The sequence below is a fragment of the Dioszegia hungarica genome (assembly GCF_025882075.1).
Source record: "Dioszegia hungarica strain PDD-24b-2 chromosome Unknown MKK02contig_6, whole genome shotgun sequence".
Taxonomy (NCBI): Eukaryota; Fungi; Basidiomycota; class Tremellomycetes; order Tremellales; family Bulleribasidiaceae; genus Dioszegia; species Dioszegia hungarica.
The window spans coordinates 222,295-246,544 of record NW_026515768.1 but is presented as its reverse complement, the minus strand read 5'-3'; the positions used below and the strand labels follow the sequence as shown (position 1 = coordinate 246,544).

General features: G+C 56.8%; 12 protein-coding genes across 12 annotated transcripts; 7 read left to right on the top strand and 5 right to left on the bottom strand.

The window, feature by feature from the left end:
- Positions 1-293: 293 nt before the first annotated feature.
- MKK02DRAFT_42225 (phosphotyrosine protein phosphatase I superfamily) lies at positions 294-1,303 on the bottom strand (the record flags this gene model as incomplete). Its single annotated transcript, XM_053091894.1, has 5 exons — positions 294-633; positions 691-779; positions 833-854; positions 909-1,040; positions 1,257-1,303. 5 exons carry the CDS (start codon positions 1,301-1,303, stop codon positions 294-296), a joined length of 630 nt encoding a protein of 209 aa, XP_052947627.1.
- Positions 1,304-1,896: 593 nt separating this feature from the next.
- Positions 1,897-3,755, top strand: MKK02DRAFT_22730 (beta-lactamase-like protein; the record flags this gene model as incomplete). Its single annotated transcript, XM_053086618.1, has 4 exons — positions 1,897-2,088; positions 2,139-3,018; positions 3,064-3,266; positions 3,372-3,755. The coding sequence occupies 4 exons, from the start codon at positions 1,897-1,899 to the stop codon at positions 3,753-3,755; spliced, it is 1,659 nt and encodes a 552-aa protein (XP_052947626.1).
- A 121-nt stretch (positions 3,756-3,876) lies between these two features.
- On the bottom strand, positions 3,877-5,053 carry MKK02DRAFT_35928 (putative f-actin capping protein beta subunit; the record flags this gene model as incomplete). Its single annotated transcript, XM_053089303.1, has 6 exons — positions 3,877-4,030; positions 4,092-4,165; positions 4,227-4,441; positions 4,497-4,726; positions 4,772-4,976; positions 5,038-5,053. 6 exons carry the CDS (start codon positions 5,051-5,053, stop codon positions 3,877-3,879), a joined length of 894 nt encoding a protein of 297 aa, XP_052947625.1.
- Positions 5,054-5,379: 326 nt separating this feature from the next.
- MKK02DRAFT_42222 (uncharacterized protein) lies at positions 5,380-7,984 on the top strand (the record flags this gene model as incomplete). The annotated part of the gene is made up of 10 exons (XM_053091893.1): positions 5,380-5,472; positions 5,606-5,723; positions 5,773-5,882; positions 5,933-6,372; positions 6,454-6,565; positions 6,616-6,754; positions 6,808-7,162; positions 7,206-7,328; positions 7,370-7,467; positions 7,512-7,984. 10 exons carry the CDS (start codon positions 5,380-5,382, stop codon positions 7,982-7,984), a joined length of 2,061 nt encoding a protein of 686 aa, XP_052947624.1.
- A 360-nt stretch (positions 7,985-8,344) lies between these two features.
- On the bottom strand, positions 8,345-11,214 carry MKK02DRAFT_31398 (uncharacterized protein; the record flags this gene model as incomplete). Its single annotated transcript, XM_053088281.1, has 7 exons — positions 8,345-8,406; positions 8,447-9,291; positions 9,471-9,537; positions 9,700-9,843; positions 9,867-9,880; positions 9,973-10,339; positions 10,452-11,214. 7 exons carry the CDS (start codon positions 11,212-11,214, stop codon positions 8,345-8,347), a joined length of 2,262 nt encoding a protein of 753 aa, XP_052947623.1.
- A 1,146-nt stretch (positions 11,215-12,360) lies between these two features.
- Positions 12,361-13,541, top strand: MKK02DRAFT_42219 (RTA1 like protein-domain-containing protein; the record flags this gene model as incomplete). The annotated part of the gene is made up of 6 exons (XM_053091892.1): positions 12,361-12,564; positions 12,612-12,707; positions 12,754-12,862; positions 12,921-13,072; positions 13,123-13,318; positions 13,366-13,541. The coding sequence occupies 6 exons, from the start codon at positions 12,361-12,363 to the stop codon at positions 13,539-13,541; spliced, it is 933 nt and encodes a 310-aa protein (XP_052947622.1).
- A 369-nt stretch (positions 13,542-13,910) lies between these two features.
- On the top strand, positions 13,911-15,074 carry MKK02DRAFT_42218 (uncharacterized protein; the record flags this gene model as incomplete). Its single annotated transcript, XM_053091891.1, has 1 exon — positions 13,911-15,074. The coding sequence occupies one exon, from the start codon at positions 13,911-13,913 to the stop codon at positions 15,072-15,074; it is 1,164 nt and encodes a 387-aa protein (XP_052947621.1).
- A 387-nt stretch (positions 15,075-15,461) lies between these two features.
- Positions 15,462-16,646, top strand: MKK02DRAFT_42217 (uncharacterized protein; the record flags this gene model as incomplete). The annotated part of the gene is made up of 1 exon (XM_053091890.1): positions 15,462-16,646. The coding sequence occupies one exon, from the start codon at positions 15,462-15,464 to the stop codon at positions 16,644-16,646; it is 1,185 nt and encodes a 394-aa protein (XP_052947620.1).
- Positions 16,647-16,879: 233 nt separating this feature from the next.
- On the bottom strand, positions 16,880-19,776 carry MKK02DRAFT_35927 (Hsp70 protein-domain-containing protein; the record flags this gene model as incomplete). Its single annotated transcript, XM_053089302.1, has 7 exons — positions 16,880-17,041; positions 17,109-17,457; positions 17,510-17,761; positions 17,813-18,190; positions 18,235-18,698; positions 18,745-19,518; positions 19,549-19,776. 7 exons carry the CDS (start codon positions 19,774-19,776, stop codon positions 16,880-16,882), a joined length of 2,607 nt encoding a protein of 868 aa, XP_052947619.1.
- A 308-nt stretch (positions 19,777-20,084) lies between these two features.
- On the top strand, positions 20,085-21,055 carry MKK02DRAFT_42215 (uncharacterized protein; the record flags this gene model as incomplete). The annotated part of the gene is made up of 4 exons (XM_053091889.1): positions 20,085-20,242; positions 20,294-20,366; positions 20,412-20,782; positions 20,827-21,055. 4 exons carry the CDS (start codon positions 20,085-20,087, stop codon positions 21,053-21,055), a joined length of 831 nt encoding a protein of 276 aa, XP_052947618.1.
- A 295-nt stretch (positions 21,056-21,350) lies between these two features.
- On the bottom strand, positions 21,351-22,492 carry MKK02DRAFT_42214 (uncharacterized protein; the record flags this gene model as incomplete). Its single annotated transcript, XM_053091888.1, has 2 exons — positions 21,351-21,775; positions 21,820-22,492. The coding sequence occupies 2 exons, from the start codon at positions 22,490-22,492 to the stop codon at positions 21,351-21,353; spliced, it is 1,098 nt and encodes a 365-aa protein (XP_052947617.1).
- A 483-nt stretch (positions 22,493-22,975) lies between these two features.
- Positions 22,976-24,212, top strand: MKK02DRAFT_42213 (uncharacterized protein; the record flags this gene model as incomplete). The annotated part of the gene is made up of 4 exons (XM_053091887.1): positions 22,976-23,419; positions 23,468-23,527; positions 23,589-23,846; positions 23,892-24,212. 4 exons carry the CDS (start codon positions 22,976-22,978, stop codon positions 24,210-24,212), a joined length of 1,083 nt encoding a protein of 360 aa, XP_052947616.1.
- Positions 24,213-24,250: the final 38 nt, after the last annotated feature.

Here is a 24,250-nt window from a genome sequence, read left to right as displayed (position 1 = left end):
GACTTGAGTGTGACACATCCTTCAGTGTGGCAGCTGTGCGACAGCGAGCAGCATGTCAGCGTCAACAGCAGGCAGGATGTTCTAGTATATGTGAGCATAATGGCTGACGCAGAGGAGACCCTAGCCGTCAGTACCATCAGCTCAAGAAAGCGATGGCAGCACTTTGAAGGGGTCATCAGCTGGTCCGGCTGGTCTCGCGCCCGCCGCTCTCCTCACTCAAGCCTTGATGTGTCGGGTGCCTATACCATTACATGTCAAGAAGCGAGCAACTCAGCAACAACTTCAATCCCCGCTCACGCCCCCATCGCCTCCAACACCTTCTTACTCGCCTCCTCCGTCTGCTCCCCTCCGACCGAATGCGCCTGCTCCCCACCCTCCAGATAGTCCAAGAACCCCGAAGCGTACTTTGCGCACTGCCAGTACGCCTGCTCAAAGCCCGATACGCCATCATAGTAGGGATCGACGATAGGCTGGGCTTTGGGCCGGGCGCGGGTGTGATGGTGAGCGTGCGAGTGGTGCCCGTGCCCATTTGACTGCGCGGGAGCGGGGAGGTGGAGCGCGGGATCGTACGCTCCGAATAGAGAGATATGGGCTTTGGAGGTGGCAGGCTTTTTGTACAAGAGGGTCTGGAGGCTGTTGGGTCAGCTTACTGCAGGACAAGGGAGTAGAAGGGGAGGGGAGGAGGCGTACTTGGAGTTGTCCATAGCGAGGATATAATCGAATTTGTCATAATCGGACGATCTTATAGGGCGGGCGCGACATGAGATGGGTACGGCGTGCTGCACGTGTCAGCTACCTGATCTGACTTGCCACACCGGTGGCCTATACATACCTTTTTGCAAGTCTCTATTGTCCTGTGAAGATATCAGCTTCCTACCCTGGGATCGGCCAAAGAGGAGCAGACATACCGCTCATCGGCCTCGTCACCCTCGTGATACGCGCCCGTTCCTGCAGAGTCTACCGTGAAATTGAAGCGCTCCTTCAGGGACGGTCGCTGGGCTATTTGGTGGTTCAGGACCGCTTCGGCCATAGGTGAGCGGCTGGGAGGGTCAGCTACTGCATTCCCGAGCAACGACAAGATGTATAGCTCACCAGATGCTACGAGCTGGTCAGTACGTTTCAAGTGAGTATGAAGCAGAACAGATCGGGTATCGGTCAGGAGACAGCCGGGGCTCAGGAACGAAGACTCACTTTCTGCCATAGTCAGCTCTCGATCTCACTTCGAAGTTTAGGTCAGACTGGGCAGAGGCACTCACCCTAGACACACCATCAACACACTAACATTCTTGATCGTTCCGGGCATAGCTGCAGGAAGTCGCGTGAGGTCGAAATCAATAACAAAGGGGAGGATGGGTCGGGCCTTTCTGCCGAGTGGGCTTTTGGCGTGTACGCGACAATAGCTGGAGCTCGAATGCGAAGAAGTACGATGGGAGGGCGTCTTGAGGAGCAGCGGGCTCTTATAGTCCTCTTTTTTCCTTGCTTGGACGCTTCTCTGCAGGTATTTGTAGAGAATCGAGCATGATTTGTATTTCTCGGATCGACGAAGGGACCGAGAGGAGTGGAGCTCCACAATGGAGTATCGGGCAATCTCCGTATATATCGGCTATCTCCGACCGTGATGTTGTCAGCAGCCAAAGCTTGAGGCCTGAGCCAAGCAAGCTCTGGCAGGAGGAGCAAAGCGGAGCGATTGCACCTTGGACCCAGCTATACTGAGCAGCTACGAGAACCCGCAGGACGCAGGTCAGGCGGCGTCAGTCTCGATAGATACGTCAGCCGGCGACAGGGGTAGGGCCTGAAAGGTAGGGACCCCTTCCCGCGCTCTCTATGGCGGTGAGGTCCAGCACTCCCTTGTTGCCTCGACTCCTTTCACGTCCCACTCCGCCCTGGCCTGGACGGATGGTTACAACGGTATACAGCTGGTCATCAAGACAGGCCTATCCATATCCCTCCTCGTACTCGACAAGTGCATCAACCAGTACTCCTCGCAAAGCAGCAAAACGATACACGAGCACAATGGCGACGCAACCCCGTCACAGCGAGAAGGCGAGGATGTTGGGGCATCACACAAGGCTGAGCGATGTCGTCAAGGTGAGTATCCGCTCCTCCTATGACTCTCTGGAGCTGTGGCTGACTGACAGCTCTCCGCGCACGTCACCCGTATTCTCGGCCAGAACCCAGGTCAGATGACTCTCCAAGGAACCAATTCCTACCTCCTGCAACCCCCTTCCTCCCCGTACGCCCCTCTCATCCTTATCGACACCTCCTCCCCTCACACCGCATCCCAATACGTCGACCTGGTCGTTACGCACCTGCACCACCTTGCGCTCGAGGCTGGTCTCCGCGAAGTCCACTTCGAATCCGACTACGCCGTCGAGTCGCTCGGCCACTTACCAACCGAGGCGGACATGGACGAGGCCAAGATTCGGTTGCTCGCTGAGCGGGCTGCAAACCCCCGCGCGCACCCCGAGGAGCTGGGTGATCAGGGACCCGAGGCGCGGTGGGTCTTCAAGCCCAACGAGTCCAAGATGCCCGCTGTGGAACACATCATCCTGACGCATCGTCACCTGGATCACGTCGGTGCCCTCCCTGCGCTGCTCGAAGCGCTCGCAAAGCTCAGGATGCCCCCTCCGCGCATCTGGAAACTGCCCTCGCCGGACGAGCTCGAGCTCACCCTTTCGGACAAGGACCGCCCGACGACCGATGCGGTGATCGTCAATACACTCCCGCATGGCTTGTACACCCCCTTCTCCCCGTTCCAACCGCTTCACCCCATCATGCCGGGCCTGATGATTTCCATCATTGACCCCCAGTACCGCCACCTGCTCAAGCACGACAAGGAGGGGAAGCCCAAGTGGAACGAGGTGCCCGAGATCGCGAGGGTCAGCGTGCGGTGTCTCAAGACGCCGGGGCACACGCAGGACTCGGTCAGTCTCGTGATGTGCGAAGGGGAGAAGGGGGTCTTTACGGGCGATACGGTGCTCGGAGAGGGGACTACGATCTTTACCGATCTCAGCGCCTGTAAGTTCTGCACGGGAGTATCGCCTGATTGGGGCTGATTCGCAGACATGCTCTCCCTCAAGACCCTGCTCGCTATCAAGCCGCAGACCCTATACCCCGGCCACGGCCCCCACTTTTCCGGTCCCGAAGCCTCCACCGCCCAGATCGAGGCGTACATCGCGCACCGGCAGCAGAGGGAAGAGCAAATCCTCGCTCTCCTCCTCTCGCTCGCTACCGATCCCTCTGGCCCTACTGGCCTGCAAGGGCGCGTCCGAGACTTCTTTGCTCGGAAGAAGGCAGACGATACCAAGGCGTACAAGGAGAAGAAGGAGTTCATGTCGGGCAAGCCGTACGTCGTCAAGGGGTCCGCCGAGGAGAAGGAGGCGGAAGCCAAGGTGAAAGACGCCAAAGCCAAGGGAGACGACATGCCGGCGCGCGCGAGTACCCCGCCGCCCCGGAAGAAGCAGGACGAGGTGGAGCATGCTGATCCGCGCGACGAGGGCGTGGATCGCCGGCATGAAAAGTTTGAAGGGTCCGCGGTGGGGCTGCAGCTCCTCACGCGGTTGATGTACGACACGACCAGTGAGAAGCTCATCTACGCGGCGCAGAGGCCGGTGTTGGCCCATCTGGAGAAGCTGGAGAAGGAGGGCAAGGTCAGGCGGGTGACGGTGCAGTTGCCGAGTATTGTGGAAATGGTGGTGAGTGACGAAAAGGAGGCGGTGGAGGGGTGGGAGATTGTTCAGGGGGAGGATCAGTAGATGAGTAGAAGCGGACGGATCTGTAAAAGATGTATATACAATACTTGTGCTTCTTCCTAACTCTACATCTTACCCTTTCCCCTAGATCTAGCCGCTGATACCCTCGGATCGTATGGACCGCTCATCCCTTCCTCTGCCCCAAGCGTCCAGCAAGCTCCGCCCGGAGCATATCCTCCTTACTCTTCGTCTCCAGCCCGCTCTGGCTCCGAAGGTCGTTGGTGACATCTTTGGTCTTGCCAAAGTATACCGATGAGAGGAGATTGCGCATCTTTATTCTGGCAGATTAGCCACCGCCACTCAGCGCTCAGCTTCAGCCGTCACAGCCGATCGACGTACTCCATGTTCTCTACCATCCTGCCGATATTGGGGACATGCGCCGAGCTGGTCGTAAGGGGAGCGTCTACCTCATCCTGCATAATCAGCCATCTACGCTCTGAAGCGGATACCAGCGGTGAACTCTTGCAGACTCACCTGCCTCGTCATGCTCCCGCTCAGCGTCACCGCTCCCGACCCCTCCGCACCCTCAGCGCCCTTCCCTTCCGCCTTTGCGGCAGTAGCCGTGTTCAAAACCAGTATAACAGTACTGGTCAGCTTGTACTTGGCTGACCTGCCCCGCTCTTGGCATTCGAAAACATGGAGAGAGTCCCATGAGCCTGATGGAGATGTTGCGTCGTCACTTGTCAATGCTGAACATGTCAGCTCTTCCGTGCACGGTACACTTCCGTGCGTGGATGAGCTTACTCTTCTTCATCAAGACCACGCCTGCAAACATGACTTCCTTCCCTCCCGATCCCCCTGCCCCCGCTCCATCTTCCAAGTCCCACAGATACACGCTCGAGATCCCGCCTTCAAAGTACATCTCGCGATACGTGTCAAACGCCCCATTTAGGCTCTGCTCGAGTTGCCGGAGCTTCGGAGAGGGGAGGGGGCCGTCAGTAGCCGTAGGGAGGTAGGAGTTGGTCCATGGTGAGCTATGAATCAGCCGCTACTCGTTCTCCATCTACAACATCGCATACCGGAAGCTCTCCCCATCACGGTTATAGTCACACCCTAGGAAATCCCTCCCTCCGCCTGCATCCTTGCAAACCAGTAAAGGCTGGTCTACATTCCCCAGGAGATCATCTGTATAGTCCGGACACAGTTCACAGAGGGTGTTGACGTTCGATTCGACCTTGGTGGGCGGTAATCGACGGAGGAGGTCCATCAGGGCCGAGAAGGTCGCTATTTGGGGTGAGCTCTGGACGCGGCACCTCGAAGCGCAGCCGGGCGAGGAGTAGCTCACGGTCTGAATCTGCCATTTCTGCTCTATGTCACTGGGCTTATGTCCGGACTTGCAGGCGTTGATACTTAATAGAGGGTTGGTTGAGCAAGGATACAGTGGAGCAGAGTACATGAGCGGCTTGGCTGGGTCTCACCATGACGTTTCAGGGTTGATACAGACTTGGCTAAATACCACGTCACCCGGCTAAATCCGACGAGCAGCAAATCAATAACAAACCTCCTCTTGCTTGGATGTGTGAACGAGTCACCTACACCTATATTATACGTCCAGGCCAAGATAAGTAGGTAGAGCCATTGCTTTAGGGCGGGAAAGGCAGCTGATTGCCTGTACGGAGCATCAGCCATGGTCCGAGCATGCCCGGTGTGCGGGTCGAGGCGGTGGAGGAGGGACAATGTAACGGGGAGTGCGGTCTGTGAGGATGGGCATGTCTATCAGGTCAGTGATTATCCGGCTGCGCACGATGCATCGGTAGCAGGGTACTGGGCGCTGGGTTGACAGCGCATTATTGATCGCATACTAAGGCTCCTGATCGTTCGCCAAGATCAGTGGGACGAACGCTGACTGGCAGGACTTCAGAGTCGAGGATCAAGAGGCCGATGGGCCAAGCGCGTACGCGCTGCAGCGGCGGAAGATGAAGACGGGGAAGTCGGGTGTGCGGAAAGAGCAGGGCGGAAAGAATGCGGCGTGTGCGTTTCACCAACAGTCTAGGGTGGCAGTTAGGAGCTGACACAGCAGACTATGAAGGGGACGATGCGGAGTACCTCCGACTGCAGGCTTTGCAGCTTCTTCTGAGGATGCAAGTACTGGCGATCAGGAAGCTGTGGGATCTACCGGAGGTGTACGAGGTGAGTATCCGGCCTGCATTGAGTTCGGATGTATAGCTGACCGTGGACAGATGATCGTCAAGGATCTGTGGACGTACCAGCTCGCCATCTCCGCCCTACCGCCTCCGCCCGAAGATACCGCCTCCCGCCCAGACTCCGGGCCCTCGAGCGTCCAGCCTCAGACGAAGTCTCAGACTTCGAAGGGCACTCTCAGCAAGGTCACCACCGCGCAAGGCAATGAGAGCGATGCCGGCGAGCCCGAGGGGGACGAATCCGACAAGTCTGATCAAGACAATGAGGCGGGAGTAGACCTGGACCTGCTGGAAGAGATGTCGCATCTCTCGGAGTTGTCGGATAAGGAAGAGGGGTATAATCCTAGAGGAGGAAGAGGGGGTAAGGGAAAGACGAAAGGGAGGAAGAAGAGGCGATTGAAAGTGTCGGATACGCTGGTGGTGCTGAGTCTGGGGTTATGGATGATGCGGAGGGGGGCGATGTGCGTGGATATCGAGAAGTGAGTATCGTGTCACCTCGGCCGTCATGTCAAGGGCGCACGGCTCGCTGGGTTCCTTTCTGCCCTAGCTGACCTTGCTAGTCTCGTCAATGGGAACCTCATCCCTTATCTCGACTTTGCTCACTCTACTCTCCTCCCGGCTGAGATGCGGAAACACATGAATCGAAACGTCATGACCTCATTATCACCTATTGTAAGCCAAACCTTCGCCGAGAACCTCCATCCCCAAGCTAACAGCAATAGCGCTGTCCCCCGCCGAGATACCTCTTTGCATCCATCCGCATCCTGGCTCGGACCCTCAATACCGACTTTGGCATCCCTATACCCGACGTCAACCTCCCGCTGCTATCATGGCGCGCCATTGGGGCTTTAGGTGGAACTCGTAAGCCCACCTCCTTCTCACCTAGTCTGCGAGAGTGACAGCTAAACCTTCAGCCGTAACACTGTCTCAAGTCACCTGCCTGCTCGACCTGGTCGACATGAACACCTCCCTCCTCGAGACGTCTACGACTCTCCGCACACGTCGTGCACGCGGCCGCGGTACCAGTCGTTCCCGAGCGTCCACACGCGGCGCATCCCGGAATCGCTCTTCCGGCCGGATGAGCATCGATGCCAATAGCGACGACGAGCCAGATGAGCAAGGGGTGGACCATGACGAGGTAGTGGAGAAGCTCGCGGTGGTGTATCGGCGCACGGATCGGAATCGGGACGTCGTGATGCCTGAGCTGGCGGTGGTGGCTGCTTGGGTGGTGGTTATGAAGATGAGCTATGGGCTGGATGGGATGGATCGGTCAGTGCTATACGTATGAGTGAAGAATTGAGCTGAGCAATAGACGAGCGTTGGATAAGGATGATCCGGTCGTGGGTTTACCGGAGGGAAAGACGTGGATTGGCGAACTTGAGCGGCGTATGAGAGAGGGGAGTCTGAACAGCGAAAGGAAAGATCTGGAGCGACGGTGAGCGCGCAGCTATCTGGGAGGGTGTGTGCTCATCTCAGCAGTGACTTTTCGGTACTCTCGCTTGATGATATCGACCGGTATCTCAACACCGCTGAAGACGTATTACTGAAAGACCGAGAACCTCCAGTTAATAGCGGTAGGTCCTTCCTCATCCCCATCCGGACCAAGCTGATACTCTAGACGCCCAGACCTTCCCTCTCGCCCCCCGCCCCCATATCCCCATCGTCGACCCCCCTCCCTTATCCTACCGAACCGTCCATACCTACCTCCCCATCATCACCTCCACCCCCTCACCTCTGATCCCAGGTACAGGTATCCCGCCCGAACCAGGGGAAGAAATACGGACGTACGACCCCAAAGACGTGACCGGGACGTTACCGACCGCGTACGAGGTCGTCGTGAGAGCAGCGGCGGAGGTGGTGGGTGTGAAAATGGAGAATGTGGCGGAGGTGGTACAGATCATCGAGAGGAGGTTGGAGAAGGGTCGGAAGGAACGGAGGATCAGTATGAGGGGGAAATATGGGAAGGGGAGGGCAAAAGGAAAGGGGAGCAGGAGCAAGTCGCGTGTTGGAGGCGGGCAGGGTGGGGAGGGGATAGAAGGGAGGGGGGCGTTTGAGGTGGATGAGGGGAGTGAGATTGAGGAGGATGAGTAGGGGCGAGCATGTAATCGCAAGATTGGGGGCAACGGATGATGAGTCATTGGAGCTTATCGAGCTGACTTGCTGACTAATGGTCCTATCATCGCTGTGTCTCACCATATGATTTCTCGCAAGACATACTGATGCATCGTATGGGAAGTTCTTCGTTTCAGTTTGAAGGCAGACTTCTCGCTTCGAACTCGACTGCCTCACTCGCCGGTGCTGAATTAGCCGTCCTTGAGGCATATATGTCTAACGCTAGCGAATGGGAGATGTCGAGGCTGCCGTCGCTTCTCAGTTGACGGATAAGAGCATTGATTGGTCCGATATACGATTGAAGCAACTCATCGGCCTCATCGTCACGCTTTTGTTTTGTCATCTGTGCCATAGAGCGCTGCTCTGCTTGCCGTTTGTCTTCCTGCTCATTCCGGAACTTTCTTTGTTCCAGGCGGTGGTTTTCTCGCTTCCGCCACGCACCAGCCTGCGCAGAATTGAGACCGTGCGGCTGTGTTTTCGGAGTCAAGTCGTACCGAGGCTTCGCGGTTCCCACTTCTCCCTCAGACGGCTCTGAGGAAGTCAAGTCGGCGACTCTCGTCCCGGACCCAAACCGTAACCAGTCGTAATGACTCAGATACAGCGTGGGCTTTGTTTGCGATGTGACACGTACCGATGCCGCATTCGTTAGGCCGGTTGTGGGGGGTACCGAGAGTGATAGTGTCTGCTTGGAATCAAGGACCGCAAAGACGGTCGCCAAGATGCGTTTCTGAAGATCCCGCTCGTTCGTCTCCTCCTTGAGGATCTGGAAGGACTGTTGGAATGCAACTGCTTCTGCTTTTTTTCTGATGCGATGGCGCCGGCTTTCTGCGGCACGCCGCTTCAGGCGAAGCTCTGCCTTCAATTCTGACTGCGAAGTTGGCGTCGCTGGCCCCGTTACCAGGTCGTCAGAGCTCTGCTCCGCCGTGCTGGAAGAATCTGGCCATAATGAATCGCTGCCAGTGGAGGGGTACATAGCGGGGATGTTGGGTGGCGATGGTGACGTGAGCCGATCGGTCAAATGGCATGCCACAGATATCGAAGGGTTCGCAGCGAGGAGCAAGCAGTCGTCCATTTGCAGTGCCTGGTCACATGTCTGAGCGGACATCCCGGTGTACAAGTCTTGCGGCACGAGTGGCGCGAAGGAGGACATGCACTCGGTGATGGAGTCGGAATAACTGGTCTCCGGACGCGCGTTCAGACCGCTCCAGAACTCAGAGTACGAGTATGTGGGGTCGTCCAAGCCGAAGATATCATCGTCGAAGGCCAAGCTGCTGAAATCGAAAGGACTGTAGTCGAGTGTGCTGGACTGGGAAGTAGGGATTCGGTCCATTTTAATGGTAGCAATGAGGAGATAATCAGGACTGCAATTTACGTAGACGAGATGAGAAGTGTGGAGGATGATAACGGGGAAGTGCTCTTTCATGAGCACAGCTATCCTGCTCTCCCCTGGCCAAGATGTACTGACCTCCGCCCTCGCCGCCTCGAAAGGATGGCAGCTGCAGTGCGCAAGGGGCTCGCACGTGTTTGGGGTGCTGCATCACGTTCGAGACCGACCAGTGCAAGGGCAGGAAGGAGAAAGGAGGATTACGGAGGATCTAGGCCGATATACGCGCATCATGGAGCATGGAGCACGGACGCGCGGTATCTGCTTCAACTACAATACAGATACAAATCATGTCTACATTATCTCTGACAGGCCAGGTTCTCGAAAGTCGGGGGTGGGGGAGCGAGAATTACGGCCCGATATTTGCCACCTCCCGGCCAAGTGACTTTGGGGGTACCGTGGGGGAATGCTTTTTGGTCCGGTACATGATCTGCGAGAATCCTGGACGGCACGACTAATGTGGTCTGCAAGGCTCACCGCGGAGAGGTAGACTATACACATGCTCAACAGGGAGCACAAATGACCACGATCTCAGAAACTTGGCATCATTAGAGACTATCACCCAGTCTACGCCTCCTCTCACTCGTAAGTATCATACGACTTGATCATCGTCCCTGCATCGGCCGCCCCGTCCCAGAATCGAGTACTCGGCATCATGGTATACTTGAATCCCTCTGCGTCTGTCACCGACACCGTGGCGGCTGTTCCTGTCATGGGACACGCCGGGTCGAAGGACAAGTCGACCCTTCCGCGTGATCTCACCTCACGCAAGAGGTATTTGGCTGGAGCAAGCCAGGATTGGAGCACCGTATCGACGTCGTCCCTGAGTTTCTGTCTCTCCAAGCTCTGCAGTGCCTCAACGTCGTCACCCTTCACTCCACTCTTCCTCCGGGACTTTTTGGCTGCCAGACGATCCTTCTCTCTCCGACGCCAAAGGGCAGCTTCTGAGTCTGACATCCCAGCCGGACGTACCGCTCGCAGACCGGCATTTGGAGAGTCGGTCATGGAGGGCGCGTTATCCGGGAGAGGAGTATCCGAGGATGGGGATGCTTCTTCCGATACGGACTGTTGCCATTTTCAAGTCGCTGAGGTAGCGCATGGGGCCCGTTTGAGATAGCACGTAGACTGAGCTCGCGTCAGTGAAACCCTTCTCGTAGTGGGTCGAAAGCGAAACTTTCTCGGGCTCAGCAGAGCCGAGGAATCCGGACACCACCGCCAAGATGCGCTTCTCAAGATTTCGTTCTTGCATCTCCATTGAGAGTGTCTTGAGTGATTTTCGCAGAGCGCTTAGTTCTCTTGCTCTCCTCTGTTGATGCTTCCGTTGCGCAGCTGTATTCTGCGCTCGTCGGGTCTCTGATGTCTTCCACTTTTTCTCATCGGGAGCGGGGGAAATGGACTCGTCCGGCCTGAGCTGACCATGCACATCATGGGACGTGCAGCTCGCAGTGTGAGACCGATCCCGCGGCTGGGCGCTCTCCGCCGCACCAGGAGAGGAAGCATCAGAGCTGACAGGCGATGTCCAAGTCTGCTGGAAAAAGGGTGTGTGCCCCTCAAATCCCATGGCGCTGGAAACAGGGGTCAGGAGACCTCCGGAACGCTGCTGCTGGTGGTCTGGCTGCTCGAAGTTCGTTGATCCGACGTCGTTGCCTGGCCAAGCCGGCGCATCATAGGTCCAGGGCTCCAGGTTGACGTTGTTGTAGGAGCCATTCTCCTGGAGAGGCATGCCATGACCCTCCCATAAGAAAGAGTCACATGATAGGCCGTCGTTGATAGGCGCGTTGAAGTCATAGGGGTTGAATGGTTCTGGACGGGGATGCCAGTTCATCTTGTTAAGAGGGTGGCGAAGGGAGGGATTGAAGAATGAGGGAAGTTATCCATATCGTAGTGCTTATCAATGCCGGCTCTCACGCGGTCTGCTGGCCTTCAAATTAGCCAATCTCAAAGGAGTCAGTGCACAGCACGCTGGGGGCTCGTCCGTGTAAGAGAGGCCGGATTGGGTGGTGTTCCAACCCCATGATCAGTAGGGGTCGGTGGAACAAAGCAACTCTATCCGAAGGGATTCTGCACAGCATTCCGTGATTCCACAGATCAGTTTCCGATATGTAGTAGGTGTGCAGGCTCACAGATATCCCTGACACGTTGCATTTCCCGGGAAGGCCGTTTAAGGGCTTGCAGACATATCTGCATCCTTTGAGACCTTGAAACACGCTGGCGGGCTGGCATGACATACTTGGAGATCTGCCCTGTCGGACACGATGCTCTCGGTGATAGAATAGCTTACATGTCTTATGCTACTGACCTGAAGGCTTGCAAGCGGGAAGGCGTGTATATATATAATCAATGCGCTATTGTAGCGGCCCGCCAGCGCGCCATGCAGGCTTGAATCGATCTGCCGGAACGTCGGGATACTTCATGCCCAGAAGTCAGAACACATCGTCTTGCGCCGCCACCGTTCACTTCGTGCTTGAGCTCTGTTCTATGCACGTCGAATACTGTACTAAGGGACTTGCTCCCAGATCCTAAAGGCAAAAGGACGGCCACTTGGACAGTGAGGAATGAGGAGCTGTGGTCGCGCCAAGCTTACCTCGAGCTCGCGAGATCTCCAGGAACGAAATGACGTAATGTATCTCGCAAGGTTCCGGAATTAAGCTCCGCGAAACTCGGGCATGCTCGGACGCTCGACCTCGGAGGCGTTTGGGAGCCGAGCAAGTGGTCCCATGTCCCGCATCGAGATCTACCTCGATGCAGCTCGGTCTAGCTCGGTCCAGAGATCTCGAGATCGTCTTGGCAAAGAGTACTGCGATGTGAGCACAGGCGAGATCGAAAGGAACCGTCATACTGACACCACCCTTTCTCTGTTGTCTGACCGTAAGCTCCTTCTTGCCCAATTCTGTCTTGTACTTCTCTCATACAACAGAGCTCCAACACTGCTTTCTCTCCGCCTTGGATCATCACACTATATCACTGAGCAATGTCCGCCGAGTATACTGGACCTCGGAACCCCAATCCCGGACCAGGCGAAGCGTCCATCGTGATTTATGGCTACGTCCCCTCGGTCGCGCTCGCCGTCGTCGCCGTCATCACCTTCTTTGCGACGTTCGTGGCCAATGCGTGGTATATGCGATCGAAGGGGAAGGGGTATAGGAGCTTCCATGGGCTTCTGGCGTTTGGTTCGGTACGTTTCCGAAAGTAGAAGGGGCAAGTCAGAGCTGACCGATACAGTTGATGGAATGTGGAGGGTACGCGGCCAGGATATACAACAGCTACCGACCCTATGTGGTTACTCCCTTCATCGTCCAGTACTTCCTAATCGTGGTGGTGAGTGAGTCGGCTCTGAACAGCAGACTGAGCTAATATCTATCAGGCACCAGTCTTGTTTACCGCTGCGATTTACCTCTCTCTTACGCTCTTGGTCCAGGGCTTCCACGGTGCGGACCGCCTATTGATCCTGCGGCCAAAGATCGTGCTAGCCAGTAAGCCTCTCATCGCATCAATGGATGAACGAAGTATGGAACTGCTGCTGATACCCAGTCTTCATCACCGCGGATACTGTCACTACGGGTATCCAGGTGGCCGGAGCTGCCCTGATCGGAGTCTCGCAGTCCACTATAGCCAGAAGAGAGACCCCCAAGGTCACATCAGCAACGGCGAACAACATCCTCCTGGCTGGTCTCGCCATCCAAGTGAGTCTTCCACGCAGTGTCTAAGTTGGAGCTGAGCTGATTCTCGCCAGACCGCCTCGTTCCTCATCTTCCTCACCATCCTCCTCGTCGCGATCTCCCGTGCGCGTACCCCAATTACATCTCACGAAACCTCACCTACCTCCCCACTCCAAACCACACAACTAAGGCGTTTCCTCTGGGTTATCCTCGGTACCTCTCTCTTGATCCTTTTGCGCACGGTGTTCCGTCTAGCCGAGACAGCCCAGGGTAAGTCAAAAGCCCAATACCTGCACATGAGCATCGCTGACGTACAGGCTTCTTCGGGTATGCCTCAAGCCACGAATACCTGTTTGGCATTCTGGAATATACCCCGGTTATCGTCGCGCTCATCATCTGGATCGCCCTACCGCCGAGACGCTTCATCAGAGCTTCAGATTCGAGCGGCACGCTGGTCTCGCCTGCGAAAGAAGGGGTGGTTGTTCACAGCTGACACGAAAGAGTCAGACGTGAGAGGATGTCCGAATATGTCAGGATATGGGTCGTTCGGACAATTTGTGTACATCGGATACGGTTTTTATCCTCATCCGTCATCTCAGCGACATATACCGACTTATTCTTGCTGACGGGACGTGGCATTCTCACGTCGCCTCGGGCCCTCCGTTGACAGCCTTATCACGGAGTCTGCGCGATAAGCACTGAAACGATTCGTATACAAAGGAGGTATGATGACGAGCACGTGAGTCTTGTAGGTCATCCCCATTTGGGGGACCCTCTTGTTCATACCTCTCTTGTCCTCACCTTATCATCAGAATCGAACCTCGCAACGCCTGTACCTTGTCAATACCTCACTTCTTACAACATGCGCCGCGAGTCCGACCAAAGGGCGAGCGGCGGATCCGGAGTGTCTTCAGGCACCAAGGTGCGAGACTTCGCATTCGAAAGCGACAAGTCCGACCCTCTGACGTCGGGAAGCGAATCGGTGGCGAGCAAGTCACAAATCTGGACAAAAGATCTGTCTCACACTTTGTGTAATTGCGCCCTGAAGGTCAGCAGTCTCAACTCGAGTCGGGACAGGTGGGATAAGCTGGAAGGGAGCGTAGGAAAGACGCGTGTGCCGGGCCTCGGGAACAGGATCACCGAATTGTACTACTGGTGTGATGAGGTGGAAAGGGTTCACCGATCGCTCAACGCGACCCTCGACGGGGTCGACGACCTGATCACTCACGACGATCGAGCCTACAACAGTCCCGCCTACGGTGATCACGCCTATCTTCTACCTCTGCAGGATTCGGAAGCGCACACGCAGTATGAGAGATGGAGGCAGGACGTGGTACGTGTGCTCTGCGCTCGGCGTTCGCCTTCTGGCGTGAAGCTGACTTCGCTTTTCCCTGTCAACGTCTCACATGAGGATGATCTGACTGGTCCCGTGCTCGCCGGATTGACAGGAAGGCTCATCAGCGATGCGCGGAGCAGGACGCAGAAGGAGCGAGCGGAGAGCTTCCAGCGCTACGAGGAGGAGATGGTGGCGAGCTTTAAAACGCCATATCGCAACGGTGCCGCCGCAGGATGGGCCAAGCAAACGGACGCCACTCAAACTCAAATCGCATATCAGGACTTCTGTTCGAGTATCGCATCGTTGGAGTCTCGATTGGGCTTGTCGTGCGTCAGTGGCGGCCTTCTTCCCTTCTACGAGGGATTGGACTCGGAGGGGCCGGAAGGGGAAGCAGAGCAAGAGGAAGAAGAAGAAGAAGAAGAGGAGACATCGATTGTGGCACGCGTGAAGATCCCTCCCGAGAAGGTGCGCGCCACCGAGGTCCTTCCTCTGATCACAGATATGCTCGAGTCAGCCATTTTCTTCCTAACCGCGATGGAAAGGGATGCACTGGGCGCAGGAGTCCGATGTGCTCAAGCTGAGCAAGAGAAACGCGACAGGCGGCTAGCACGAGCGACCCGTAAATTGCAGGAGGCGCAAGGACCCGCTCCGGAAGGTGATACCGCGGGTGGCGATGGGACTACTGGCTGATCTCGACGGCAGTATCGGGAGGACGTGAGCGAGATTGGGTGATCAGTAGGGACGTCAGGGTCGACTTCGAGATTGCGAGGCGTGTGTGTACTTTTAGATGCTCATATGGCTGTCCGGTCCTCACAGCGGCTTGTACTGATTGCTCTGCTCTCACGGGACGTGGTATTTCTCTGACCTTGCCGGGAGTCCACCTTTGATAGTCTTGTCACAGCGATGGCATGATGAGCGCTGAAACGATTTGCGTTCAAAGGAGTTTCGACTACGGCCAAAAGGGCCTATCAGCCTACTGTTCCGATAGGCTCTCTTGATGATACCTCTCTTCTTGCCACCCTACCATCAAACTCGGACATCGCAACGCCTTCCTATCGACACCCGACTGACTCCAACATGAGTGGGGTATTCAATCAGGCAGAGAGTAAAGGAGAGTCTACAGCCACTACTACGCACGACTTCGCAGAGGAGTTCAACAAGCTTGATACTGACTTGGCAAGAAGCAAACTGGTATCCCCTAACACATTCATTGATGCCGAGGAGTCGTCCGAACTGGGACTCCCTGACACCACCGGTTCAACCGATGATGTTCCCGAGCCGTCTGACCATGTGCTCTTCACGGACGAGCAGAAGAAGATTTGGGCAGCAGCTCTGTCTGCCGCGCTGAACGATGTTGCCCTCAAGGTCAGCAGTCTCTACTCCAGCCGGGACGCATGGGTCGCGCTTGAGCAGTGCCCGGATGGCGACAACGCATTGAACCCCCCGGTCAGCATCAAGGTTCTGAGAGCCTGGCTCAGAGGGGTGCATGGCGTCTACACCTCGATCAACAAGACCCTTGACAAGATCAATGACATGATCACCAAAGACGATCAGTATGATGAGCCCGAGGAGCTCTCCGCCGCCCGCGTCCAGTTCGAGAAGTGGAGACGGGCCGCTCGGGCCGTGACAAGTTTCCGCAAGGCACCTGTGTACTCTGACGTGCCTTCGGCCTCACCCGTACCCAACAACGCCTCAGCCACAGATCGTTTGCTTGGACATCGGCCTGAGGACCTCGAAGCAGGGACAGCTACAGGGGCAAGCGACGAGGGAAACAGGCTGTGGGTTACACGATTTCAAAGTCTCCATCGTTGCGCATACACGGCGGGAAACAGGCCTGGATATGCAGTCGGAAACTTTGAGACCACTCAAGACGCGTACAAAGAGTTCTTCTTCCGTGTTGCTGTGCTGAATGCAGGATTGGGAGTGTATTGGGTCGAGGATTTCATTCTGGGAGAAGAAGAGGAGGAAGAAGCGGAGGAAGACGAAGAGAAGGACATCGACCCGGAGGAAACTTTGCCGAGCCCGTCAGAGAGCGTATGCGACCAAGACCCCCTCACTGTGGCCATAAAACTGCTCGAGTCAGCGATACTTGTCCATGTGGCCATGGAGGCAGATGTCCTGGGCGTGGGAGTCGGACCACTCGGACTGGCCCTTGCCGCCAGCGCCAAGAAAGAGGAAGAGGAACGGGAATGGGACGCATCACTGGCGAGGAAGCGGCAGAAACTATCTGCGGACGGTGGTGACTTGACAACTGGCGCCTGACGAGCTGGAGCCAGGGGGGTTCGTTGAAGGCGGCAGGGTATGAGTTGTTGAGGGTGGCGGGGTATGCAGTAAATGTCAGCATGAGATCGTGAATATCAGTTGATCAGGATGAGAATGCCTTCTTTCAGCTCTGTCAGTCGGGAATGTGCACATGTAGATGACGACCAGTTTACCGACAAGCAGAGACGTCATGACAGCTGAGAATCTATATTGCAAACTCAACCCTGTCCAGCCTACAGCTCTTCGTGCTTTGGTGCGTCTGACTCAGCCGATCCTGTGGGTAGCTCCGCTTCCGTCGACGCTGTCGAGGACGAGGAAGTGGTCGAGGACGAAGACGACGAGGCAGTCTTTGCTTTTGGCGCCCTAGGGTTCTTCTTGGCCGTAAGACGCAAGACCTATCCGTCAGCCCTTATCCCAATTCCCAATCCTCATAGGCCGTCCGCACCACTGGAGAGCACTCACAGTAGTCTGCAACTTCTTCCCCCTCTCATCCAGCTCCTTGGTCATAACCACCGGCGTCGCCGTCTTATCCTCCTCCAAAAACACCTGCTGGGTCATCACCTCGTCCATCCACTCTTCCAGCTCCTTCATGAGCACCTCGACCGCCGTGAGCTCCTCGTCGGTATACTTGGGCGGGGCGGCGGGCGATTCGGGTGTAGAAGCAGCAACGGCGGCTTTGGCGATGGTGACGTTGGACTGGGCTTCGACGAGGAAGGACCGGGCGGCAAACATGGCTTGTTGGAAATCTTCGACGGCTTTGGGGCGGGTACGGGATTCTTGGAATCGGAGGATGATGGGTGCTTCGAGTTTTCTGAATAGTCAGCAGAAATCATCCATGTCCGTGTGGCATGGATACGACTCACTCTAGCTCGGTCCGCTTCTCCCTTAAGGTCTTTTCATCCGCGCCCTCCGCATTCTCCAATAGCCACTCGAAGGTCTCCTCCTTGAGCACACGCAGCTTGTCCTGCTCATCCGGCTTCGAGTACTCCTGGAGGGCGGTGTTGTCCGTTTGGGGGTCGAGTAGACCGGTAAGTCGGTACAAGTACCCCTCGAGCATGTTCCGGGCCTCTTCGCGGGACGTACGAGCGGCTTCAAACGAGGCGATCGACGCAAGGCTACACCTGTCAGCTTGCCTTCTCACCCAATCAGCACCCAAATTAGCGTACCGAGCCATTGTCACCCGCTTTTCTTCCCCCGTCATCGCCTTCAACCCCAACGCCTTCTCCCTAAACTTGACAGCCACCTTCTCCTTCTTGACCTCCTTCTTCACATCTTTGGCGTCAACATCCTCCTCCGTCCCCTCCTCCACTGTGGCTTCCCCATCCTCCTTCTTCTCCTTCTTGCCAAAGAGCCCCTTCAGCGCACCGGCCATCCCGCCTGTGGACTCGGCGGAGGCCGTAGCGTTCGAGACAACGACGGCGTTGGCAGCGGCGATATGGCCGCGGTGGTCCAGGCGGAACGTGAGGTTGATGACGGGTTCTGGGGTGGAGAAGTTGGACAACGCAGCAGCGACGTCGGTGAACTGGATAGCGAATAGTGGGTGCCTGGAACTTAGCCATACTCCATCAGCAGAAAAGGGAAGACCTACCCGTCCTGCATCACCTCGACCGACTGGTCCACCGCTGGCAATACCATCGTCTTCCTCTCCCCCAACAGCGTCCCAGCAGGGAAGATCACCTCGCCCGCTACGCCCGCCTGAAAATCGTATACGCTCCGCTCATGCAGCTCCAGCTTCTTCATCTTGAACTGCTTACTCAAGCCAGCGCCGTAAAAGACCGCGCCGAGCACAGCCGCCTCGTCCGAGTTGACATTCTGGGCGATGATGTCCTCCTTGTCGCCGAGGACGGACCGGATGGAGGACTGGACGAGGGGGACTCGAGTGTTGCCGCCGAAAAGAATGACAGAGGTCATGTCTTTGATGGACAGGTTGGCTTTGATTAGGGCGGTGGTGATGGGAGATGAGAAGCGGGTGAGGGAGGACTCGAAGGCGGCTTCGAGGTCTGCGCGGGAGATTCGGGATTTATAGTCGACGTCGTTGAAGAGGGACTCGATCTGCGGGTCAGCAAAGTCCAGAGCGCAGGGAAGATAACTAGCTCACAGCGACATTGCTCTCCTGATTTGCGCTCAAGATGTGCTTGACCCTGTTCGCCTCCCTAGCGAGCTTGGCCATGGCCTTCTTGTCCCCGCTGACATCACTGCCCGACTTCTTGGCAAAGTCCGTGACCAGCATATCCTGGAGGATGAGGTCCAGCTGTACTCCGCCAATCTGCTCCCAGCCCGTCGCCAGCACCTCGATATGTGTCGTATTAATCGGCGTTTTGCTTTTTGGCGTAGGAAGGACCGAAGTCTGGTAGAATGCCAAGACGGTAGCCGTGGTTGACAATGCGCCAGAATCGTAGATGATGTGGAACTCCCGCTCGCCTTCACCAGTGGTGGCATTGTAATCGGGGAACGAGCGGGTCATGGCGTAGTTGAGACCGACGGCCGTTCCCTCGCCAATCATGCCCATGCACGTCAAGCCCTGCAGCTCGAGTGCGTCCCGGTACGCCCGCCGTTGTGACTGCGTCCACCATGCGGGAGCAGTGACGATGACGTCCTTGACGACCTCGCCGGCGAGGGACGAGGCGAGGCCTCGGAAGTATGCAAGCTGGTGCGCTAGGAGTGCAGTCGGTGACCATACTTCTTGTGGAGAGGAAGGGGCGGGTGAAAGGTGCGAGGGGGCCGATACGTGGGGGAAGATGAGGGTGTCGTTGACTAGTGTAGGGGGGGATGGGTAGAGGGGCAATGAGGGTTCCGAACTGGACGCAAGTAAGGGTTTTATATATGGGAAATGCGTATCTGGGAATCGTGTCGCCTGGAAATCAGCTTTGACCTAGCGAGAGGAGATCTGGCTGGGACTCACCGACATCTTTCCTTCTGATCCAAAGACACGATCATCCCGCTTCCATCCGACCACACTGCTGATCTTCCGCTTACTGTCCCTGTCCAGGACAACGTCGAACGGGACCCCCGGTTTGACAAGGGAGAGCTTGGTGAATTCTGCTCCGTAGTCGATGGCCAGGACCGCCGCTTGTACCGCTGGCGATAGCAGCATGGCAGACGCCCATAGCAGGTGCGCGCAGAGCTTCATATTGCTCTAGCTGGTAAGGATAGGTGTGATAGACAAAGGTACAGCTCTAGGGTATGCTAGCAAAATGGACGCTCATTCCACGTCGATCCTCGCGCGACTTTGACGCGACGACGGGGATTCATCTCCATCTCCGCTAGTCCGTGCGTCCAGATGGCGTCATGGCTTGTGTGGTTCCAAATGGCCCAAGGAAAAGTCGCTGACAAAGACCATCTCTGTAGCACTTAAACTCTTACTAACAGCCTGTATCAAGACAATACGTACACTGAACCGCAGTGAACTGCCCTATATCGCCCAGCAGATCCAACAAAATGTCGCAAGCAGGCCCCTCAGACGACCTGAGGCCACAATTCACCTCGGAAGAGCTGCAAAAGATCAACGCCGAGCTCGATGGAAAGTCTCCGCAGGACATCCTGCGGTGGGCCGTCGACAATGTGCGGGGTCTATATCAGACGACCGCGTTTGGCCTGTAAGTCAACGCGCATACCTGTTGCCGGAATGGCATCAATTGACAAGCCAGGACTGGCCTCGCAGCTCTTGACATGCTTTCCAAGATTTCACTGGAACGGAACGAAACCCACCTTGTCCCCTTAGTAAGCCGCACCTACCTCTCACCGTACCCTAGTGCTAATCCGCAGATCTTCCTCGACACACTACACCACTTCCCCCAGTCTGTCGAGCTCTCCCAAACCGCCGCAGACAACTACCTCGCCCCCCTGCACACCTATACTCCGCCCGGCGTATCGACCCAAGCAGAGTTCACCGCTAAGTACGGCGACAAGCTCTGGGAGAGCGACGAGGCGAGCTACGACTATCTTGTCAAGGTCGAGCCGGCCGCTCGGGCGTATGCGGAGCTGGGCGTCAAGGCGGTCATTACGGGTCGGAGGCGGAGTCAGGGGGCGGACCGGGCCGAGTTGCGCGTGGTGGAGGTGGATGAGCGGGGATTGATCAAGATCAATCCGTTGATCTTTTGGAGCTTCAAGGAGGTCAAGGACTATATTGATAAGGAGTGAGTATCGCTTGCCAGACAAGGGGGACGCTGCTGACGAGTAGGGGCGTGCCATATAACCCGCTGCTGGACCAGGGGTACCGCTCAATAGGTGACGTGCACTCGACGGCACTGCCGGATCCATCTCAGGCGGATGCGGGAGAGCGGTCAGGGCGATGGCAGGGGAAGAGCAAGACGGAATGTGGACTTCATTCGAATTATTTCGAGATGAAGCAGAGGTTTGAGCAGAAGCAGGCGGGGGAGGAGGCAAGCGCGGTGGAAGGGAAGGCATGAGGCGGTACGATCTTGTACATGTGTCCTGCGTTATGTATGTACATGCCCGACGCCTGCTTGACTCTCTCATCCCCGTTGGCCTTCCGGAACGGGTCAGCGGGGAACCTCTTCGGCTCCTACGCCCCTGGTCCATCCCGGTGCTAGTCGCCGACAGAGGTAGAGGGTGGAGGTAGAGGGCAGCATGATGTCCGAAAGCCGCAGGACGTCCGAAGCGTGACGTCGACCGCGAGGTCCGAATAGCGCGATTATGGGCTGCTGCGCCAAAGGTCGCGCTGTGATCCCGCCCAACCCATCGCTACCCCACATACCCCTTCTCCACCATCTTCCCCCCTTCCCACCTAAACATCGGGCCCGTCCCCACATTATACGTCAAATAATTCTCCGTCGCATACTGCACCACTCCCTTCCTGAACGTGATATTGATCCGCCCCTCCGCCTTGGCGCGCTTCGGGATACTGTGCTCCCACTTGTGCTGCGTCTTGCCGCGCATGACGACCATATCCCCATCGTGCAGGTTGAACTTTTGGACGGGGAGGCCGTTAGTCTTGTGCTCGGTATGGCGGAGGAAGAAGTCGCGCGGGGCGCCGAGGGAGATGGAGGCTATGCAGGGGTTGGGGCCGAGGAAGCGCTCCGAGTCGGAATGGTAGGATATCGAGTCGGTTCCGGAGGAATAGTAGTTGACGAGTGAAAAGTTGTACGTCTCGCCTGTGACTTGCTCGACTGGTCTGTCAGCTTCTTTACTCTTGGAGAAAGTGGAGACTCACCCTTCTGCATCAACCTGAGCAGGATCTCGGGAATAGCACGCGGACTCCACTTGGGGTACTGATCCCACGGTAGCGGGGTCGCGTCCTTCCCAAACACCGTAGTGTACCGAGGGGTCTTGATATCCTGCCCCATACGAGTCCTGTAGTTGACCCGATACCACGGCATCGCCTCCAGCAGGTACTTGGTCAACTGCCGGGCGCCCGAGGGGTCGATGAACCGGTTGAAATACAGGAGATCGAGGTCCGCCGGCGACGTGATGATGCGGGGAGAAGTATTGAAGCGGAGGGAGGAGATGAGGGAGGGAGGAGGGGGCATGATGGGAATGGGATGGTTGTAGTCGGGCCGAGGAGGTAGGCGGTAGGACGGGTGCGTGCGAGGAGGGTAGTTGATGAAGGTGTCCTCGTCGGTCGGTGATGGCCTTTCTTCAGGTGTTTCTTCCTCCACGCCAATGTTCCGTACGACCGCAGAGTCTTCCGCCGACCCAAGCTTGCGCTTGGTACCGGACGAGGGGCCAGCGATAGCTACAGGCTCATCATCGTCGTCTCGCCCGACCGGGCGGGGTGCTGCTTCCGTACGGCTCTTCTTGGCGGAACCGGCGGGGGTGAAGAAGCCCGCAAGGCTCGTCTGCCTCTTGGTCGAGGTAGCAGTAGGGCTCGCCGCAGGCGGCTTCATATTGAGCGTACGTCAAGGGAAGTGAAGTGAGATAGAGAGGTCAAGCGATCTTACCCCCTTCTAAATCAATGCTGCAGCAGCTGCTGCACGCGTCGATCTCGATGACGTCACCCAATTTGGCTGCAAACTTGGGGGTGGGCTAGGGTGGGCTGGTGTCGACTTTGTCATCCATACATTACACTCACCTTACCTGTGCAGCGAGCGGGAGAAATCAGCATGATAGCCATATGGGCAGAGCACTGACGCTATTACTGAGTACTTCAATTTTGAAGAGCGCGTGAGACAAGCGGCCCGAGCGCGAGCAAAGACTGCGTTCTCGCGGCCTCGCGCACGGTCCCCTCTCCGATAGTTGATGCGCTAACGACTCACCTGCTGATCGCCTTGCCCCTTCTTCCCTCCTTCCTTCCTTCCCTCATCCTCCCATCCTCCTAATACGACACTTCCGGCTATTTCCACCTCAGCAAGTCGATGACTGATCAGAGCATGTCAGACACCGGGAACGCACGTATCGGGGGGCTCGGAAACAACACCGTACTCGGTAAGCCATGCGATATACTCGTCCCTCCTAGTCCAGAGCCTATCAGAAAGCCGACCAAGCCACCAGCCAAGTCATATCCTCCACCTCCACGTCGACCAAATGTGTACTCCCGTCAGCCCGCCGCCGGTGCATCCAGCAAAGCAGCCGGTAAGAAATCGACGACCCCGCCCGAGGTCAAGCCGAAGATCACCCCGGACACCTCGACGGGCACGGCAAGCAGCTCCAAGCCCACTACGGGGGGCATCAGCAAGAAGAGAAAAGCCGACGAGCTGCCTAGCGGAAGGTCATTGCTAAGTCGCATTATCGGTGGCGATGAGGAGGAGTCGGCAGAAGACATAGCTCGCAGGTTTGAGGCTAAGTATAACCCTATGAGTTTCGAGAGTTATACAGTGCGTCTGTCATGTCACGGTCCAGCTCCGTCCCTGGCTGATCTTCAGCGTGTAGCTAAGCCCAAACCGATCCCCGGCCCATCCGGCAAAGCAAATGCTGCAACGTCGGTGAGTCCTCTATTGGATACAGCTGTATTGTATGCTCAGATCCCTCAAGCTGACCTCCCAGACCGCTAGCCGAGGACGCCCTCTTAAGCGACGTGTGGATTCCTCCTCGCCCGACTTCGGCTTGGATCTCGTATTCACCCCGTCGCCGCCCGGTGTACCCCTACTTCGGCAAGAGGAGGACTGTATCGATAAGCGGATGATGGGGTTCGAGGTGTCGCCGATTCAGTCTCTCGTCGATGCAATGGAGGCGGAGAAGCAGGAAGCCGCAGAGAGGGAGAAGCAGGCGGTGGCGCTGTGCATGGAGTCTATTCTGCAGCAGGTGGGACGTTCCTTCTCGTCATCACGGATACAGCTGACCTCACAGAACGAGGACCTGCAGAAGAGCAATGCAACCCTCAACATCCTCCTCACCGAAGCCCTCGATAAGAATACTGCGGACGCTTCCAAACTCAAGGATCGCGAGCGGACCATCAACAGACTCTACTCGGCCGGACAGATCAAGGATATCCGGAACTACAAGCTCAGGCAGGCGATCAAGGGGACGCATCCGGCGCTGGCGAGGCTGAGGGACTATGATTTCGGGATGCCGAGGGATGGGGTGGAGGAGCTGGGGGAGAGGGAGGTGGCGAGGTGGGTGGCGATCAAGGAGGAGGTTGCAAAGGAGCGGGCCGATAACGAGGCGTAGGGAGTGAAAAGGGAGACAATAAAGCTGCTTACCGCTGA